General features: G+C 41.7%; 1 protein-coding gene across 3 annotated transcripts in view; it reads right to left on the bottom strand.

The window, feature by feature from the left end:
- Nucleotides 1–21993, bottom strand: part of LOC130362268 (heat shock factor protein 2-like) — a 44488-nt gene that overhangs the window by 17560 nt on the left and 4935 nt on the right. For 2 of the 3 annotated variants that reach the window (XR_008891335.1, XM_056566455.1), the window contains exons 2-5: nt 17553–17661; nt 12396–12568; nt 8722–8846; nt 2483–2546 (exon numbers count right to left, since the gene is read on the bottom strand). Coding sequence is in view for 2 of the 3 variants with exons in the window: in XM_056566455.1 (XP_056422430.1) it covers nt 2483–2546; nt 8722–8846; nt 12396–12568; nt 17553–17661 (471 nt within the window). In the remaining variant the exon portion in view is untranslated. The remainder of the gene's footprint in view (nt 1–2482; nt 2547–8721; nt 8847–12395; nt 12569–17552; nt 17662–21993) is intronic. The other variant, XM_056566456.1, reaches the window with a different exon arrangement.

The following is a 21993-nucleotide window of genomic DNA, read 5'->3' as shown; positions in this document are numbered from 1 at the left end:
AGTGTAAAAAAATAAAAAATTAAAAAAAGTAAAAAAGTGAAAAATCCCCTCCACCAATAAAAAAGTATATTTGGTATCACCGCATGCGTAAAAGTCTGAACTATTAAAATATATTGTTAACTGTCCCGTACGGTGAACGGCATAAACGTAAAAAAATATATAATAAAAAGTCCAAAATTGCTGCTTTTTTGTCACATTTTATTCCAAAAAAATATAAAAAATTTATAAAAAGTAAAACCTAAGCAAAAGTGGTACTGATAAAAACTACAGATCATGGTGCAAAAAATTAGCCCTCATAACCCCCATATATGGAAACATACGGTAAGTTATAGGTGGTCAAAATAGGGAAATTTCAAGCATACCAATTTTGTTAAAATTGTTTGAGATTTGTTTTTTAAGCGGTAAAATTATAGAAAAGCATATAACATGGGTATCATTTTAATCGTATTGACCCACAGAATAAAAAAAACATGTCATTTTGACCATAAAGTGTACAGCGTGAAAACAAAACCTTCCAAAATTTGCTAAATTGCGGTTTTCTTTTCAATTTCCCCACATAAATATTTGCTTGGTTGCGCCGTACATTTTATGGTAAAATAAGTGATGTAATTACAAAGTACAATTGGTGACGCAAAAAACAAGCTCTCATATGGGACTGTGGATGGAAATGTAAGAGAGCAGATTTTTAGAAGGCGAGGAGGAAAAAACGAAAATGCAAAAATAAAATTGGTCTGGTCCTTAAAGGGTTAAATAAGCACTGTAACCAATATATAGAAAAAAAATTTCATCATGTCCTTTAGAGTAGACAAAACGTAATTGTTTTGGGTCTCAGTGCTCAGACTCCATTAGAGCTCAAGCTTAGCAAGGGACTTTTATAAAAGTTTATGGGACTGGCTCCTGCAGCTACAGTGGAAGAAAGAGGCCTCTGTTTCACACTTCTCCCTGCTATTTCTTGGAAAGAGTTAAGGTCTCCTAATGGAGATCCTGGCTTGATATGTACAGTACTAGAAAAGTGTTAAAAGTTGTGTGTCAGGTACAACAACTAAAAGCATAAAGCAGCACTGTTTCCACATCAAAACCACATAGTAAGTAGTGTGTACATTCCCTAACATTTGGCAGAAAGGGACAGAAGTAGGGTCTGTGATCACCAGAAATATACCAATTTTCCCTAAAATTAAAAAAAAAATTCCAGCTTAAAATTTGAGATTAGCTTGAAAGGTACAAGTCTGCATGTAAGCAAGGCCTTCGCATTTCTAGATTGCAAGAATTGTAACGCAACTTTCTGGGACACTGAATGACCAATGCAGTGATCAGCCACTTTATAACTAGGGATAACTATATATAGTAAGGAAAAACAATAATGCAGTTAGCAAGAATCTAAATATTTCAGCCTATTATCCTACAAAGTTGATCCAAAGGAAGGCAGAGAATGACTACTAGTGTGTACTTACTAGTGATTTTTCATTTTGAAGTGTCCCAGTCATATAAAATAGCATAAACTTGACATGTCAAAAGTTTTGATCGGCTGGGATTGCTGAAGCTCCCACAGATTAGAACAAACCAGAGAAGCACATGGTTATACACTTAAAGGGATACTCCGGTGGAAATTTTTATTTTTATGAACTGGTGGCAGAAAGTGAAACAGATTTGTAAATGACTTCTATTACAAAATCTTTACCCTGCCTGTACTTTTTAGCAGCTGTATGCTACAGAGGAAATTCTGTTCTTTTTGAATTTCATTTTTGTCTTGTCCACAGTGCTCTCTGTTGACATCTGATGTACGTATCAGGAGTTGTCCAGAGCAGGAGAAAATCCCCATAGCAAACCTATGCTGCTCTGGACAGTTCCTGACACGGACAGAGGTGTCAGTAGAGAGCACAGTGGACAACACAAAAGAAATTTTATAGAAGTCATTTACAAATCTGTTTAACTATTCTGGCACCAGTTGACTTATAAATACCTAAAAAAAAAAAAAAAAATTCGCACTGGAGTACCCCCTTAACTCCTCTGCTCACTGCAATCTGTCAAGCTGCTCTAAAGTCCAATTCTAAGATATTGATTAAAACTTTTGACATGTCTCAAGTTGTTTTTTCTTTAAAAAAAAAACAAAAAAAAAAAACAAACACCTTAAAGGAAACCTGTTGGCAGAACTTAGCGTATATAACCATTGGGAGTGCACTATAGTTTTTACAAGCTTTCCTGCAGTGTCATGTAGGTCAATTTTAATTTTCCAAAATACTCAAAAGGATATAGTTATTTTATTGCAGATGTGCAGCACACAGCATACCTGTTTTCACGCAGATTATTTTCTTCTACAGTACTGTATATGCATTTGCAGGATACAATCCAAATTACCCTAAATGTTTTCTAAGTTGTATTGGTATGGCTGTCTGCTGCACCATACACCCACCCCCCCCACCCCTCCCTCCCTCCTTTTAGGTTTCAGCTGTAGCTGAAAAAGTTTTGTCTATTTAATACTCACAGTTTCAAACTGCGGCTGTGCTGGTCTTAACTGTAGGACCTCCTTCCATAAGGCCTCATTTTCCCTTTTTAAAAATAAAAACAAATTTTTTTTACTGAGGTGAGCTAGACAAAGCCAGAATTTAAAAAAAAGCCACACAAAAAGGATCTGCCTCAGCCACGTCTTAACTTGATGTATGAAAAGAATTGTTTACATGCAAGTATAATAAAATCTGTATGGCACAAATCTACAAGTATTTGCACAGATTCTCTCCTCTATTGCTGTTAGCAAGGTAAAAGGTAAATTTGCTGCTTTCAAAAACGGCGGACCCCCTTTCAACCAGACAGTGGTAGATAGCTGATCTAACAGCTAATTCAGAAACATTTCAAAAGATAACTCATTTTTACAAACTTCTCATGTCTCCTCGGGAAGCAGAGCAAGCAGTGTTTGGATTAATAGAAAGCCCTTCTACCTGTACACCGCTTGCGCCATTCACCAAGAAGAGCTGAGAGGAAGCTAGCAGATCAAAACTATTCACATGTCAAAAGTATGAGAAAGTGATAGCTAGCCTTTAACCAACCCCCCACCCGAAAATAGCTAAGCTGATAAAATAGGGAGAGAAGAGCTAAGTGCTGCCAGAGTGCCATACAGATTTCTATCCTGCGTCTACCCAGAATGGTATACATCTATACTGATGTGTGCAAATGACAAGTTTGACCCGTTTTCCATTGGGAATAAAGTTTCACCTCTAAGCAGAAGTTTGCTATTAAAATAAAAAGAGCTTCTATGTACCTCCCTGGCTTCCCATCCGCAGGCTCATGTCTGCCTAATGTCAGCTGACACCACTTCCCAGCACTGCAGACATAACGTCACAGAGCAGCTCCAATCATTGGCCCCAGAAGTGTCCCACCTCAGTGATAAAAGGAGCATCGCTGTGAAATAGGGTGTTGCAGCTCTGGGAATGGCCTGCGGATGAGGCTCCCTGACACCGGAGACCTGCGGAGAGCCAGGAAGATACATAGAACCCCATTAATCCAAGTGAAGTACGATCTTTCAAGAAACAGAAATGACATGCTTAAAATATCTGTCTGCTAAATGCCGTTACAACTATATCTATGTTAACAGCATCTGTAAGACATCACCACAGATAAGATGATAAGGTCAGGTAACTGAGCAATCTTACAAATACTAGGATGGGTTTACACTGCATTAATAGAGTCCATTGGAGGCAGAAGTGGACAAGGGATGAAGACAGACCGTGATTTACTGCATAGCTTGTGACTAGTGGGGTCAGTAGTGCGATCTGCGGAACAGGGTCAATAAAGGGGTTGTCCACATTATTTTAAAATTTCCTACCAGCTTGTTATTTTCAAAAAAAAAAACAAAAAAAAAAAAACACTATTAGGCTGCATTCACACCACGTTTTTGCAATACAGTTCCAGTATACATTTTCTATGTGAAAACCGTATGGAACAGTATTGGAAAACGTATGCATTGACTCTCCATTGAAAACCGTATGCCAAAAGATGCATCAGGTTGTGTCTGTTTTTGCATTCTGTACGGTTTTGTCTGTTTTTTCCCGAACCCAAAACTGTAGCCTACCACGGTTTTTGGTCCGGGTGAAAAACTGTATTAAACAGTATACATTTTTATTTTATTTTTTTTAAAAAAATTTTTAACATGGGAGTTAATGGGAACCGTACAGAACTGTATGTGCGTACGGTTCCATCCGGTTTTCACCATATGGTTTTTGACTTTGCACAGTTTTTTTTCTTGGAATTTCAAACAAGTGAAACTTTATTCAAAATGGAATGAAAAGTTAAAAACGTATATGTTTTTTTCTTAAAAACAGATTCAACCAGACATTTTTTAAACCGTGTATGGGGTAAAATTAGTACACACATTTTGATACAGTTTAGTCAGGTTTTGAGGAATCCATTTTTCATCAAAAACCTGATACGGAACTGTATTGGAAAAATGGGGTGTGAATTCACCCTTAGCCAGTTTAATTCCCACAGCTACTCCCCAGCGGATTTGTTATGTGCCCATAACTTTATCATTGCTGAAGCCAATCACTGTCTGTAGTGGTCTTTAACCATGGGGTGCGGAGGCCCCCCCATTGGCTGCAGCAGTGACCTGGATATATGGACATGTCAAAGCTGCAGCCATGTAAACATAACCTGCAGGGCGAGCAGCAGCACTAGGCATGGCAATGATTAAAGTAGGCTTTTATTGGTGCTCGAGGTCTACGAATAATCGGGTCTCACCAGCAGTAAAACCTGTGAAACCACCTCTATATATAACAGATTATAAATTAAAATCTAGTCAAATCAAATAAAACCTAAGGCGGTTCTGAAACGCATCCAGCCTATTAGTTATGCCACCAGTGTATCCCTAACAATACTGGATAATGGACATTTGCTGCTAATTCCACTAAAAGGGATACTGAGAAGCTGCTGTCAATCACCTGTCTTACATCCGATCACGGCTTTCTGAGTGCGCACTTTTATAGCCAGAAGGATGCCAGCCCATCATAGATTGCCGAGAGCAGAGGAGCTTACTTCGGCACGCTCACTAGATAGAAGCATGATAACAGCCACGCAAGCTCTGCCAGCCGCACTGACAACATCACCGTACGTCCGATCGGAGTTTACGCTTGGAGGCTGGATCAGGTGAGAGGTGCGCTGCACCAGTCTTATCCTATAGCGGATCCCACTGCCAGAGGGTCCACTGGAGGGGACAGTTACATCTAATATCAATAACTCTCCAAGCAGTCTATATAATATCCAAGCCAGACTTTGCTCTATGTTTATTGCTCTATGGATACAGCACGATATGGAACGCTAACTCTCTGGATCTAAATATCAGTAAGAGGCTTGCACGTCCTTGTGGACACGGCCGCATACAGACAATTATACTGTGCCTAATATTGAACATAGACGATTCATGTCTTGCCGTGTTATGCAGTGGACTTTATTATATGCATTATTAAAATACTTTGAGATATACTGGTGCCATTCTACTTGATTTTATTAGATATCATTTTATAATCAGTTCTATATAGAGGTGATTTCACAAGGGCCCTGTGACCCACCTGTTATAGTAATTTTATTCTATGGGTAATTGATCTAATTTTCTAAGAGACGATTATTTGTAGACCTCGAGCACCAGCATTTGTGTTTTGTTGCCTCTTCTCTTTGCACCTTGGGTATAGGTGTTTGGTTGGTTTGCCCGGTCTAAACAGTGGTATTCAGTGCAAGTTGAGCCTTTCCATTTTTTCTTTTCAGTTTTTTTGTTTATAATTTTACAATCCTGAGTACTGGCAACATTTTTCAATAACTGACAACCCCTTTTAACGCTGGACTAGTCAGTCATGTCTCACCAAAACATTATGAATGTCAGCCATTTTTTTAGGGTACCGTATATACTAGAGTATAAGCAGAGTTTTTCAGCACGATTTTTCGTGCTGAAAATGCCCCCTCGGCTTATACTCTAGTGAACTCTCCATCCGTTCTCAGTGGTCTTTAACCTGCGGACCTACAGATGTTTTAAAAATACAACTCCCAGCATGCCCGGACAGCCATCGGCTGTCCGGGCATGCTGGGTGTTGTAGTTTTGAAACCTCTAAAGGTCCGCAGGTTGAAGACCACTGCGGCCTTCATCATCATCCAGCCCCCCTTTTGTTTTGTACTCACCTCCCCTCGGCGGGAAGTCAGGGTGAGCTGGTCCGAGCCATCTATGCTGCAGGGACCGTCCGGTGGGGAGGGTTAGTCGTTCCGGGCTGTCCACTTTCACCAGGGGGCCCTCTTCTCCGCGCTTCAGACCCGGCCCCGGGCTAGTGACGTTGCCTTGACGACGACGCACAGGGACGTTAATGCGCAACGTCCCTGTGCGTCGTCGTCAAGGCAACGTCACTAGTCCGGGGCCGGGCCCGAAGCGAAGAGGGCCCCCTGGTGAAAATGGACAGCCCGCAACGACTAACCCTCCCCACCGGATGGTCCCTGCAGCATAGATGGCACGGACCAGCTCACCCTGACTTCCCGCCGAGGGGAGGTGAGTACAAAACAAAAGGGGGGGCTGGATGATGATGATGAAGACCACTGATTAAGGGATTGACAGGCGGTGATGATGAAGAAGGTGGGGGGGTGGATGATGACTTAGGCTGCAGTGGTCATCAACCTGCAGACATCCAGAGATTTCAAAACTACAACTCCCAGCATGCCCGGACAGCCATGCTGGGAGTTGTAGTTTTGCAACATCTGGAGGTCCGCTGGTTGAAGACCACTGATGAAGGGATTGACAGGCGGTGATGAAGGGGGGGGAGATGATGACGGTGGTGTGGATGATTACATGGGGGGACGATGCATTTCCCACCCTAGGCTTATAGTCGAGTCAATAACTTTTCCTGGGTTTTTGGGGTGAAATTAGGGGCCTCTGCTTATACTCGAGTATATATGGTATGTTCACATGCTGCAGATTTGTTGCTGGAACTCCTCCTCACTCCCACAGTTCAAGCAGAAGTGGTTGGTAAATCAACAGTAGGTGAATTTAAAGGACAACTGTAGTGGTACACTTTTATATATGCTCGTGCCCGGGCCTCAAAAATAAACTCATACATACCTTCCAACGAGCCCCCGTTGGTCCGGCACAGGCCTCACGGTCTGGCAGTGCAGACGTCATTCCACTTCCTGGGGACGGGGACACCGCAGAGCAGTCGGCATATCACCGGCTGTAGCAATGTCCCGCCCCAACCTGTGATAGGCTGAGCCAACTGTCATGTAAGAAGTCGTCCAGAGCTCCTTACATGACAGTGGGCTCAGCCTATCACCAGCCAGGGCAGGACATCGTTACGGCCGGTGATACCCCGACGGCTCTGCGGCGTCACCGTCCACAGGAAGTCCAATGACGTCAGCACTGCCGGACCGTGAGGCCTGTGCCCGACCAATGGGGGCATGTAGGAAGGTATGTATGAGTTTATTTTGTTTATTTTTGAGGCCCAAGCATGGGCATATATAAAAGTGTACCACTACAGTTGTCCTTTAACCATGTTGAGGATAAACATATTTAGCATACCATAAAAATAAAGGATGGCTGGGGTGAATGTTTTCGGCTTACTATATTCTATGTTTGTATGTTTCTACTTTGCTCTTCAATATAGAAGTTAAACTTTGCAACAAACTTGCTGCATGTGAGAAGTCAGCGCTAAGCTTGTTCTCTCCCGACTATCTCACATGACCCGGACAGTCTATGGGGCCCTCCAGGTCTCCAACACAGCGTGGACAGGAGTACACTACCCCTTGCTGATTTTAGTCAATGGTCAGGGTCTCTACCCAGACCAATAAAATCTTTTGACATGTTCCCAGGACATAAAACACTGAGAAAGATACCCTACAACAAGGTAGGTAACACTGCAAGAGAACTGAAAAAACAGAAAAAAATTTATGCACAGGATTTTCATATAGTATAAAAACTATAAACTTTTGAATCATACATGAAAAAATGTCATTTAAAAAAAAAATAATAATTATATATATATACCGTATATATATATATATATATATATATATATATATATATATATATATATATATATATAGAAAACAAAACAGTATGAGAAACAAGAAAAAGACAAAAAGACACCAGAATACTGTAGAGAACAAAGTGGGTACAGTATCTGACAAAAAAAAGCTAAATAAATAAACCTATAGAGGTGGTGTGGGCGGAATATAAGTCTCAAGGGTCAAGCAAAGGCCCGAACCAAAAAATGGACAATAAAACCCACACCACTACAAAGGACATGAAAACGTAAATGAGCCAGAGAGCATATAAGGTGCCAGACCATACCCACCAAACCTGCACAGATCCTGTACCCACTTTGTTCTCTGCAGTATTCTGGTGTCTGTCTCCTTTTCTTGTTTTTCATACTGTTTTGTTTTCTAAATATATTTTTAAATGACTTTTTCATGTATGATTCAATAAAGTTTATAGTTTTTATACTATATGAAAATCCTGTGCATAAATTCTTCTAGGTGTTTTCATGTTCCCAGGACATGCCAAAAGTTTTTATTAATTGACAGGTACTACAGTTGCATCTAATAGACCTACAATGCCCAATTTGTATTCTATCTGCAGCTTGCCCATACCCCATTCTTTAGCATTACAATGTTTATCATCGTACATGAATACACAGTTCTCAGTCAAAAATGATAAATTTTCCCCTATTTAACAACCCTACTCAACAGGTCTAGCTCTTAGAATACCTCTTCAGAGATTCAACAGCTGTATCAAGGATATCTTGTCTTGCTTGCAGCTGATGGAGAAAGGTTAATATTTTCTGCATGTCATCTGGCCCATTTTTACCTTCCTGAATACGTGGAACAGAAACCTGGCAGAAAGTTATTGTACATAATGAGTGATAAAGTCTTGGTGAGAACATCTCATCTTTCGTTAATTGTGTTAAAAAAAGAAATAAAATCACCATTACAATTCCGCCATAGCTGTATAAGAATGTGGCCACAGGGTAAAAAGGTCCCTTTTGTGACACTATATGTAAACAGAGTAATAAAGGAATAGGTCTATCACAAGGATGTCATATCTCTGCCACCATCCTGTTTAAATATAACCTGTAAAAGAGCTGCAGAATTTACCATTTAATAGGACCAAAAGTCTTGTTAATTGAAGCATAGTGCACATAAAACAAGTACACAGCGGGTAATAAGCTTGATCCCATACGCGCCTCCTAATTTGTTACGTGTACTATGCTTCAACAAACAAAAGCTTTTGGAAACATGACTGAATGGCAAAGCATTTTTTTTACTGGTTGTCTTCATGGATGTGTTTATTAGTGGTTAAGCAGCCAGTCAGGCCTCATCCACACTGAACATTCAGCCAGTGGATTTCCGCTTGCAGTTTTCAATGGGATTCTGCTGCTATGTACATACGGCAGAATTACTGCAGTGGAATGAATGTCTCCACAAAGAATTAACAAGTTCATTCCTTGGCCAGAATTCCACCAGACTGCACTGCCGTCTGAGACGGCACACAACCGTCCTGTACTACCGCAGTTTATTTCAGCAGCACCTGCTGCAAGTAGAATTCTGCCAGATAAACATCCGCAGTGCAGACTGGACCTCATTCTGCTGTGCAACCCAAATACCAGGAGCACGCACTAAGAAACCGGTCCGGCACTGCTTCTGGATTAGCAGAAGCACTTACACTGGGTAAACCTGGCTTTTGACTTCATTACGGGGGGATAGATGCAAACCAGGAAAAGAGGGAGTTCATGAATCCAAACAAGTATAAAGAGAAAAGTTGCACTCACCCGAAGTAGAATTGCTATAAGAAACTATATTTCATAAAAGCAGGAGATATACAGCGGGGTAAGATCAGTGGAGCAAACCATGTGGCAACAGACTGTTTCAAGCGTACTTCCTCACAACGGTGGCCTGAGAAAGTGCGCTTGGGTGCAGGAAACAGTCTGTTGCAGTCAGGTTTGCTTCATTGGTCTTACCTGCTGTATATCTCCTGCTTTTATGGAATAAGGTTTCTTCTAGCAATTCAACCTCGGGTAAGGGCAACCTTTATCCTCTTTATACTTGAATGAAATACCAGGAGCGCGTGTCCACCCAAGAGGCTTTGCTGAGGCTCTCTCTCACTGATACTGTTGCAATATGACGGTGGACATGTACATTTCTACTGAATATACTGCTGTATATACGGTTGTGACATCACGCCACCTCAATTCATGTCTATGGGAGGGGGAGTGACTGCTGTGGTCGCTAGACCACAGCCGTCACTCTCCCCTCCGATAGACATGAATGGAGGGGGCATGATGTAACAACCACATCCGCCTGAAACCAGTGTTCTGAGCTTAAATGTTCAGAAAGCCAGGGTGCCGGGCCAGAGATCAGACATCTTCTACCTTATCATTTGGATAGGGGATAAGATGTCTAGGGGCGGAGTACCCCTTTAAACTTAAAGGGAACCCGCCAGATTTTACCATATAGAACGCAATTTTACCATATACAACCTGAAAGTTTGTGCTTTTAATGTTAAGGAAGAACTTAAAGCGCAACGGTCATGAAATCTGGGTGCAATAACCTGCACACAGCCTTTGTACTGTGTGCAGGTAGGTGGTGGGTATAACAATGTTTTTACCTAATATTTTCAGGTTTTCATGACCCCCAAAAATGCTTTTCGATAAAAGCCCTTGACTGTCGGATAGGTGTGGCACGAGGTAAGCATCGTGGACCTCGTGCCACACCTATCCAACCCTCAGTGGCTTTGATCAAAAGCATTTTTTTGGGGTCATGAAAACCTGAAAATATTGGGTAAAAAACATTGTTATACCCACCACCTGCACACAGTACAAAGGCTGTGTGCAGGTTATTGCACCCAGATTTCCTGACAGTGCGCTTTAAAAAATGGGTACTCTGGAAAAAATAATTTTTTAATATAAAACATTAATATGGCCATTAATGGACGGTAGCAGCTAAATGGCCCTATTTCCCTGGAGACTTCCTGTAAACGTCCAATTACCAAAATAAAAAATTCTGTTTAGCTTAAATCAGTAAATACTAGGCATATAGGAGGGGGATGCGGCTGCAACTTGTTACTGTATTTTTAGCATCAGGAAGAGACATATGATTGGCCAGTACATCCAGCACAGCTCTTACATTACACCAGAGAGTCCGCCCACTTAGCAGGCATGGAGAAAGATGCACATTTACAGATTCAGCATAGGGAAGTAAAAAGACCCAAAAATGTTAGATACATTTTTAAAAGCATTAAATATACTTTAATAATTTGTTGTTTTTTCTGCAGTGATAGGTACTTTAAATTGTACAATTGTTATCACATAAATATAATATGAACATACCAAGTAATTAATGATGCATCATAAAATACACAAAGATGTGGTATATGATTACAAAAAGCAATTGAAGATAATTGCAAAAAGAAATAATTTCTTCTAGAACTGAAACAAATGCTACTTTATTGGAATAACCTGATTGAACAGGAACAAGCCTGAAAAAACTAAACTGAAAAGTAGTCTTTATGACATGACTTTCACTTTACTATCAGACAAGTAGAAATCTTGGCAGCATACCAACACTCAAGATAACAGACAAACGTTACCACTAGAGCAGAATGCTAGTATACATGCCACAATGTTAGAGAGGTTAAGCCAATCTATGCAGGGTTTACATGTAGCATTTTGGTCAGTATTCAGACAGCATTTTTAACCAAAGTGGGGAAATGTTTCAGTTATTTCTGTTCTCTCCACTCCAAGTTTTGTCTAAAAATACGGACCAATATACTATGTGTGAGCCTAGCCTTAAACTAGTCTGGAATCTGATTAAACTGTCCCAGTTCCCCCCGATTTAGATTACATTCAAGTATTCTGTGGAAGCACTGATAGGTAAACAGAGGGCTGGATGAGGTTTGGGTCATTTCTTAAAACAAAAGTAACAGCCAGTAGGCGACATTTAGATAGCAATGCTGCCGCCAATTGCTAGCAGCCCATATTGGTTTACACCTAAGCAATTCCATTCAAACACATTAAAGAACACACAACTTAAAGGGGTACTCCACTGGCCAGCGTCCGGAAGTAAATGTTACGTACACTGTTTTCGTGCTGCGGGGGTCAGCCACGCCCCTTGTGACATAATGATCACGCCCCCTCAACGATAGTCTATGGGATGGGGCGTGACGGACTATCATTAAGGCGGCGTGGCCGTGATGCCACGAGGGGTGTGGCCGACCCCCGCAGCACGAAACAGCGTTTGGAACATTTACTTCTGAATGCTGGCCAGTGGAGTACCCCTTTAACAGCAGTACATGTCTGATGTACCATAAAGCATCTATCCTACTGTTTATCTGCAACTGTACCCGGAATTTATATTACAAAAAAAACAAAAAAAAAACCACCAACCTTCGGCTTTCGGATCACCCGCTTTTCTCCCGTACTTGTCGTTACCTTCCGTTTTATCTTTATCAGTAGCTCTTCATGGCCACGCTTGAAAAAGTGATGCTGGTATCTGCCTGAACAATATTTATCATGCCTGGATGCACCAGTGTCATCCTGCAAAACTTTATGGAAGCCATCTGAAATAGAAATAAAGAAAATGGATATGCATTTTAGCGTCAAAGGCACCTTAGTGCAACTGAATTGTGAACTTCCAGCATTTAGGCTCAGGTGAAGCTGCAACAACATTTCAGCGTGCTGCGGTACTTAGCGCACCAGGACGTATATTTACGTCCTGTACATGACCGCGAGCATCGGAGGGTGCGTGTGTGTGTGCGGGTATACCATGATAAACTGTTTCTGGCCCCGCAGAAGCCACTGAAGATCAATGATTTAAAGCAGGTGCATCAATTAACTGCATCGGCTTTTATGGGGCCAGAGACCGCCGCCGCCACCAGCTTCTCTCCCCCTGCCTGTCCTGGGGTCCCGAGTTCAACCACCGCCGCTGCCCGATTGCCTCCCCCTGCCTATCCTCTGGCCAGAGACGGCCGCTTCCCCATTGCCTCCCTGGTTTTATAATTACCTGTTCCCAGGGTCCGCGCTACTTCTGGCTCTGGCGGCGTCCTGAGCTGTCACTGTGCGCCGTGCCACTGATTGTGACGTCGAGGACATCACTCGTCATTGTGCAGCGCACAGCAACATTGCAGAATGCCGCAGGAGCCAGAAGTAGCGCGGCCCCCGGGAACAGGTAATTATAAAACCGGGGATGGGGGAGGCAATGGGGCAGCGGCTGTCTCTGGCCAGAGGATGGGCAGGGGGAGGCAATCTGGCAGCAGCGGTGGTTGGACTCAGGACAGGCAGGGGGAGAGAAGCGGGCGGCGGCGGTCTCTGGCCCCACTAAAGCCGCTGCAGATCATTGATTTAAAGCACCTGCATTATCAGCAAGGTAATAGCCAATACGGATAACTTAGAAAATCATGAATATCGGCCAAACTGATAATCGGTTGATCCTTAGTCCATGTTGCTATCTTAAGCCAGGACCCACGGCTAATGCTTGACATCGTTGTTTGGGCTGATGTTCGTCATTAACTCTTAGATGCTGTAATCAAAAAGTGATTGCAGCATCTAAAAACAGGAAAAATATTATACCCGGCTAGCTCTGAACCACTATGTCAAAATCACAGGGTGCCAATCAGCTGGGGGCACAGACAGGTCTTACCTTGCTCCTGTCTCTGCTATTGGCACTCCTTTACGGCAGGAAACCATGGCAGCCTGTAGTAAGAGCGTGGATAATCCTGATCAATGCTGTTCTATGGAACAGCATTGTTCAGTGTTTGCATTCTAAAGATTATATTTAAAAGTCCTACATGGAGGCTGAACATTACTATATATAAAAACAATTTTTTTTTTTAAAGTGAATAAATGTGAACAAGCCCCTTCCGTTATTAAAATTTGACTCACCCCCTTTAATGTTTAACTAAAATAAAGTAAACATAAATTAACATATGTGGTATTGCTGCATGCATAATTGTGAAAACTAGGAAACTATTAATGATAACTAAACTGCAGGTCAATAGCGTAAATGGGGGGCGGAGGGGTGGCAGCAGAAAGTAAGGCCTAGTATGCATGGAAATATGAAAGTGCTATGGCTATTAGAAAACAAGGAGGAAAATAAGTGCGTGCAAACATACATATATATATATATATATATATATATATATATATATATATATATATATATATAGATATCTATGAGATTATATATTATGCATAAAATAAAAAATAAATATCGACACAGAAGCAATGTGATTGTAAAATAGGCAGCAAGGACATTAATCTGCACAGATGTTTACAAACATCCTGACTTCCGTCATTAAAAGAGTACCCGTCACCAAACTAAACTTTTAATATATTGTTTCTTATGCAATTATAAGACACTTTGCTATTTACTTGCTGTTAAAATTCTCAACCCTTATGTTTTTAAGCCCTTAATGATGCAGGGTATTTTCAGTTTTTGCATTTTTCATTTTTCCTCATCACCTTCTAAAAATCATAACTCTGAATTTTGCACCTAAAAATCCATATTATGGCTTATTTTTTGCACCACCAATTCTACTTTGCAGTGACATCAGTCATTTTACCCAAAAATCCACGGCAAAAAAAAAAAAAAAAAAAAAAAAAATGATTGTGCGACTAAGCTGAATAAAAAACGCCATTTTGCAACTTTTAGGGGCTTCCGTTTCTACGCAGTGCATTTTTCGGTAAAAATGACACCTTATCTTTATTTTGTAGATCCATACGGTTAAAATGATACCCTACTTATATAGGTTTGATTTTGTCGTACTTCTGAAAAAAATCATAACTACATGCAGGAAAATTTATACGTTTAAAAAGGTAATCTTCTGACCCCTATAACTTATTTTTCCGCATATGGGGATGTATGAGGGCTCATTTATTGCGCCGTGATCTGACGTTTTTATCGGTATCATTTCTGTTTTGATTGGACTTTTTGATCGCTTTTTATTCCCTTTTTTATGGTATAAAAAGAGACCAAAAATACGCTATTTTGGACTTTGGAATTTTTTTTATGTGTACGTCATAGACTGTGCGGTTTAATTAACATTATTTTTTTATAGTTCAGACATTTACGCACGCAGCGATACCACATGTTTATTTTTAGTTACACTTTTATTGGGAAAAGGGGGGTGATTATGACTTATTATGGAAGGGGTTAAAAGATCTTTATTAACACTATTTTGCAGCTCCGATAGGGGGCAATAACACTGCACACACTGATCTACACAGATCACTGCCTGGCAATTGCCAGGCATTGATCAGTGTTATCGCTACTCGACTGCTCCTGCCTGGATCTCAGGCACGGAGCAGTCAATCGGCGATCGGACAGTGAGGAGGCAGGTAGGGACCCTCCAGTTGTCCAGCAAGCTGTTCGGGACACCACGATTTCATCACGGCGGTCCCGAACAGCTCCACTGAGTTAACCGGCAACTTTTACTTTCACTTTAGACATGGTGATCAACTTTGATTGCCGCGTCTGAAGGGTTACTACCAGGCATCACCGCGATTGGTGATGTCCGGTATTAGCCACGGGTCCCGGCCATTGATGGCCGCCGGGACCGACGCGATATGACGCAGGGACAGTGCGTGACCCTGTGTTCTATCGAGGGAGCCCGCTCATGACGCTAGGTGGCTATGTTTTCTTCCCAAACAGTTAATTTGGTCTTCACCTAGACTTGCAGAAGTCCTAACTCAGGAAGTGTGTGCGGGGCATGGTGAGGCACAGCTTTTGCAGACTTCAGTGACAATGGTTGCTGCTGGTGAATGCCCACTTTCTCCTGCCAGGAGCTCATATAATGTGAGCAAGGGGAAAGGAATGATACACAGCTTTTTAAAGCTAGGAATTTTTTTTAGGGCAGGAGGGGTGTTAGGCATAGTTAGGGAATATAATCTGAGTTAGTTTAGAAAATATGGTTTCATGACAGGTACTCTAAAAAAAACAAAAAAAAAAAAAAACAATACAGCCACTTTTATATTAGGACTAAATGTTTTATATTTTTTATATGCTACAATCTATAATAGATTAAAAAACAACTGTGTTCCCCTCTCATTTACTGTCTTGTGGATCAGCAAGATGATTATGCAAAGTAAAAGAGAAAGTGTGAACTTACTCCTTGCTTAGGCTTTATATACACAAGAGAATCATCTAAAAAGGACTCAAACATATAGACAGATGCAGCACAAAATACTTGAATAAGGGATGCATATATTAAACTTTAAAGCAATAAATAACTAATATGCTGAATGTCTATATGGAAAAAGTCCTTAACGACCAAGGACGTAAATGTATGTCCTGGTGTGGCAGTACTTCGCGCACCAGGACATACATTTACGTTCTGTACATGACCGCAAGCATCAGGACCCAGCCAGGGACCCATTGGTAATGGCAGACGTCTGCGATCGCGCGGATGTCTGCCATTAACCCCTTAAATACCGCGATCTGCGGCAGCGTGGCTACATTATATGCTGACCTGGCCGCCCGTGGCACTACCGTGTGGGATCGGATCAGCTAACATGGCGGACGGAGGTCCCCTCACCTGCCTCCACCGCCTTCTTCTGCTCTGATCTGCCTTCCAGCAGACAAGAGCAGAAGATTGCCAATAATACTGATCAGCGCTATGCCCTATGCATAACACTGAAGAGTATAAGCAATCAAGTGATTGCTATAAATAGTTTCTATGGGGACAAAAAAAAAAAAAAAAATAAAAAAAAGTTAACATTTTTAAATGTCCCTTTCCCCCCCCATTTTCCCCCCAAAAAGTGTAAAAAAAATAAAAAATTTACATTTGGTATCGCCGTGTGCATAAATATCCAATTAAAATATAATGTTAACGATCCCGCATGACATGTATGTTTAAATAAAGTCCCAAATTGGCGCATTTTATAAAAAAAAAATTTTTTTATAAAAAAGTTTTGCATACACAAATGTGATATCAATAAAAAGTCACAGCACAAAAAATGAGCCCTCTTACTGCCGCTTATACGGAAGAATGAAAAAGTTATAGGTCATCAAAAGGGATTTTAAACATACTAATTTGGTTAAAAAATGTGCGATTTTTTTCAAGCACAACAATAGAAAAGTATGTAATATGGGTATCATTTTAATTGCGTTTTTCTGTTTAATTTCCCCACACAAATAGAATTTTTTTGGTTGCACCATACATTGTATGGTAAAATGAGTGACGTCATTACAAAGGACAACTGGTCGCACAAAAAAAAAACAAGCCCTCATACTAGTCTGTGGATGAAATTATAAAAGTTACGATTTTTTAGACGGCGAGGAGGAAAAAACTAAAATGCAAAAATAAAATTGGCCTGGTCCTTAAGGTCAAAATGGGCTTGGTACTATTGGTAACATACAATATTTGTTAAACTTTTTTGCAAATATTGTGGGGAATATTCTTTAGGACTGACCCCCTTGTACATTTTCATTTTGGCATATATTTTCCCACTAATGTGCTTCCAAACCATTTCGCATACATTGACTGCTACATTGTACTGGATTTTAAACATTTCAAGGCTTCCATGGCACAGAGTGATGGAACTTACACCAGTTCAGCTGTCTCACAAAACTTGCCATGTTGTTATGTTTGAAATGTCTAGGCAGGATTTCTTTAGCAAATCTTTCTTCATCCAACACGATGAAGCTGTTTCCATCCTAAAACCAAACAAAAGCAAAATTACTACAAAATCTAAACATACTGTAGACAAAAAGGCACGCGGACATTTAAACTTCAAATAGGTATCTGGTGTTGATTAGGCTTACTGTGCTTCCATTATTGGGGTCCATAAGGAAACACATACTTAACATACGAATGGCATGTGCTTAATGGCCTGAATGTAAATGACATGATATATGTATAACTAAATTAGATTTCACCTTTACTTGTTCTGCACTTTCTGCTACACCCAAACATTATCAATAGAACACAAATTCCGGCTATTGTACTGTGGTGGGTCATTCATTGCATGTTTATGTATTTAGAGGTCTTACAGATGTCTAAGTGATAGATGACCTTCGGGGGGAGGAGATAATTATGAGAAATATTATGGGCCTGCATATTTGAAGGTTTTCACATGAAAGCACACTCATATCCATTGTGGCTAAAGGTCCTTTTACACAGACAGCTAGCTACAGTAAGGCTAGGTTCACATTGCAGTCGTGCTTCGCTATATGAAGCTCTGATGGCAAGTCTGTCAGAACTACTAAACTACCAGATCACTGATGAACCCCATTAAAGTCAATTGGATCTGTCGGAACAGATGTAAACCAAAACTGGTCCAAGCACAATGGACAACGGCAATCTGGACCTAGCCTTAGTCTATTGGTACTTTTTTTAAACTAAAATGTTGCAAATTATAGTTTTCTCTTTGTTTTGGCTAAAACCTCTAACCAGACACTGACCAAAATACTACATGTGAACCCAGTCTCTTGCTGTTAAAGTAGCCGCACACAAGGCGAATGACTACTGTATCCGCAGATTTCAGAGAGACTGGCCGACAGAACAAATCGACAGCTGGATTTTAACATGCGTAATCTTTAGGTTTCACAGGAGATAAGCTGTCTCCAGGGGTGTCTGGGACTGTCTCATACCCCTCTCACCATTGTGTAAAGGAGGCTTAGTGAGAAACAGCTGCCTGCCAAATGAGGTGGTATGTGCCACCTCACGGCACCGAGAAGGAACAGGTGCAAAAGACTCCAGTGATGGACTGCCAGCCAAAAGCCCCTCTAATACACCTCAGGATTAAAAAATTTCCCCCACTGTATCATGTGACCAGTATATGTCTTTATGTATGTACACAATTGTTTCAAGAGACTGTCCGCTCTGTACCAATGCATGTGTCACAAGGAGATTTAACTAATTATACCAGTAGCTTACTGAATGGCTATATTAAAAGGGAAACTGTCTGTTCACCAGCACTAAACCCAATATACTGGTTAATAATAAGGGTGAACAGCATTACAACAAGGTGTCACTTACATAAATTGGTGCAGTGAATTAAAAAAGTTATCCCTCCTGGGTACTTTATTGCTATAGTGCTGCTGTGTGCAATGGAGGCATGGAGCCGGATTGCTAAGCTCCCCTGCCTCTAGTATACACATCACTATGCCCGCACCTGACATGTATATTATAATTTCTTCACTCTGACGCCCTAAGTCACGTGACAGGTGAGCACTCTTCTTGAAGCACAGTGCAGGCACGCTTCCGTGTAGGCTCTAATATTAACAGGATGCGAGAGTAAAGAAATGAGAATATTCATGTCAAGGGCAGGCATTGTGCTACGTATAAAGGCGGCAAGCCGGCTTCCCACCACCATTATGCACAGAAGCGCTATAGCAATACAGCCAACATTTAATCCACTGCACCAGTTTATGTAAGTGACCCCTCAATGCAGACTAAACCATTGTATTGGGTTTAGCGCATGTGACTAGTTGTCAGCCGCACCACTGAGCCCTGAACATCAACGAGAGCATGGTAGGGGGTAGGAGGGCTAAGAATCATTTGTTTTATCACCTTGTGACCTATCCACCAGTCTCTGCAGCTCCATACCTGGTACATAGCTGACAAATTATCTCTAAAGAGGGTTTACCAAAATTAAAAGTTGTAACCTATTCCCAGCATAGATAGTAATTAGCTAATCGGAGGTGTAACTGCAGGGACTTACAAAAACAGGGTTCCCTTGAGGGAATGAAGCAGCATCAAGTGTGCTTGGCCACAGCTCCTATCACTTGTTATGGGACTTCCAAATAGTGCTGGGCGATAATTCGGTTCCTACTGAATACCGGTATGTTTTTTCTGTACAGTATGAATTTTTCCCCTATACTGAAATACCTGTCGGGCCCCTCCCCCTTAAATGAATGAATTATCAGCCGCAGTGCGCTGGGGAATCATATATGACCAGCGGGCGCTGTCCTGCTTTTCCTCCCCACCGAATGAATGAACTATCAGCCACAGCAATGTCCCCACATCGAGGAACTAATCATGTTACTCCCAGGCGCTGATCTCCTTTTCCTCCTGTGAGCCACAGCGCTGGAAATGAGTTGGGAGCCACAGGCGCAGGACGGAGAGCAGAAGCTGTCACCTCCACCTGCAAGCGCTGAAAGCCAGTGGGCCACGGGCACTGCAGAAGTTCTGATCGATATGGGGGGGGGGGGGGGGAATTGGTTGCTGTGGGAAAATCACTCCAGTTTCTCTCTCTCAGTTTGAAGAACCTCCCTATATGTCCAGAAGGCTCATACTGTGAATGGATGTCTCCTGTCTCAAGGGAAAAGAGAACTCAAATTATTATCAGTGGGGGGTCCCAGCGGTTAGGCCCCAATCAGCCATAGATCACCTATCCTGTAGAAAGGTGACGACTTGACTTTGGGATAACCCATTAATTATTAAATAATCCTCATACATTTATATGTGTGGAACCCAGAAAGCACCACATTATTGAACTAATGTTAGATGTTCACTCTTGGCTATTATTTCCGCTACATGTTCTTGCTAATACTTACCAGCACTGCTGCTTTCACACTGGCAACTATGCTGAGACTATCGTATATTACTTCTACATCCATATCTGTTACTTATGCAAAACCCAGGAGGAGTGGAGCCAATAATTATAAAGGAAAGACAGAAAAGTCTTGTTTGGTTCATACAATGCAGGTGTAAACAAAGTGGCCAACATGGTACATTCACTGCGTTTCTAAGGGCCAATGCACACTAAGGAATATTCATTGTTTTCAATGGGTCACACACAGGATAAATGATAAATATACTGGGGCCCAGTGCTCACTTTTATGGAGGTCCAAAGTCTCCCTTTCCTTCTCAGGTACAGAATGGTAAAGTGCACCTTAGAGTAACCAATTAAAGAATCATTATGTTTAGTGTGCATTCACATGTACAGTATCCTGTGCATATTTAAAGGAAATCTGTCATCAGAATCACCCGCACTAAACCTGTTACACAGGCTTGTAGTGCGGGTGATCCTGATTAAAACGCTCCTTACCTGGTTAAAAATGGTTCAGCGCTTCTTCAGATATCTATATTTTTAGTTTTCAGTTATTCCCTGGCTTGGGACTCAGTGGGAGGTGTTATCATCTGGGACTCGGCCACACGTCATTCTAGCTGGGCGGAGCTACCGCCTGGCTCATGAATATTCATGAACTTATCCTCCTGATCTAATTCTTCTTTCTCGGTCCGTTTGTGAATAAATACACCCTCCATCCCTCCCACCCCCGGCTTTTCACTTATGCAGCCCGTCTTCTTACTTGTATAGGGCCGCAGCTTGAGTGAAGTGGGGGGAAAACGCCGCTTCCGGGTGTACGGAACGCGGCGCATGCGCGGCCCTCCACAACAGACAGAGAAAGAAGAATTAGACCAGGAGGATAAGTTCATGAATATTCATGAGCCAGGCGGCAGCTCCGCCCAGCTAGAATGACGTGTGGCCGAGTCCCAGATGATAACACCTCCCACTGAGTCCCAAGCCAGGGAATAACTGAAAACTAAAAATATAGATATCTGAAGAAGCACTGAACCATTTTTAACCAGGTAAGGAGCATTTTAATCAGGATCACCCGCACTACAAGCCTGTGTAACAGGTTTAGTGCAGGTGATTCTGATGACAGATTTCCTTTAAAGCTGCAGATTTTATGCTGCAGAGTGCAATGTAAACTAAATGACTGAACACAGCTTCAAATCCTGCACATCAAATGTGTGCAGGATACTGTACATGTGAATTCCCTTCAGCTTGGCAACCCCTATGCATAGGATAAGAGATAAGATGACCGGTTAGGGGCCCGACTACTTAGATAGAATGAATGGAGCATATCACATGTGCGCAGCCAAAGGGGAACGCATTCGCTATGGGGGAGCCAAACCTTTCCGAGTTCAGCACTTGAAAACATTTGGCAGCAGATGGGGGTCCTCTCTGCAGCGGGCACTTTTTGCAAGTCCAGTGTATCCTCAGAAGCAGGAAGAAGCAGAGGACCGGAGACCAGGCA

This window comes from Hyla sarda, chromosome 3 (genome assembly GCF_029499605.1).
Source record: "Hyla sarda isolate aHylSar1 chromosome 3, aHylSar1.hap1, whole genome shotgun sequence".
In the NCBI taxonomy this organism is placed as follows: domain Eukaryota; kingdom Metazoa; phylum Chordata; class Amphibia; order Anura; family Hylidae; genus Hyla; species Hyla sarda.
This window is presented reverse-complemented; position numbering and strand designations above follow the sequence as displayed.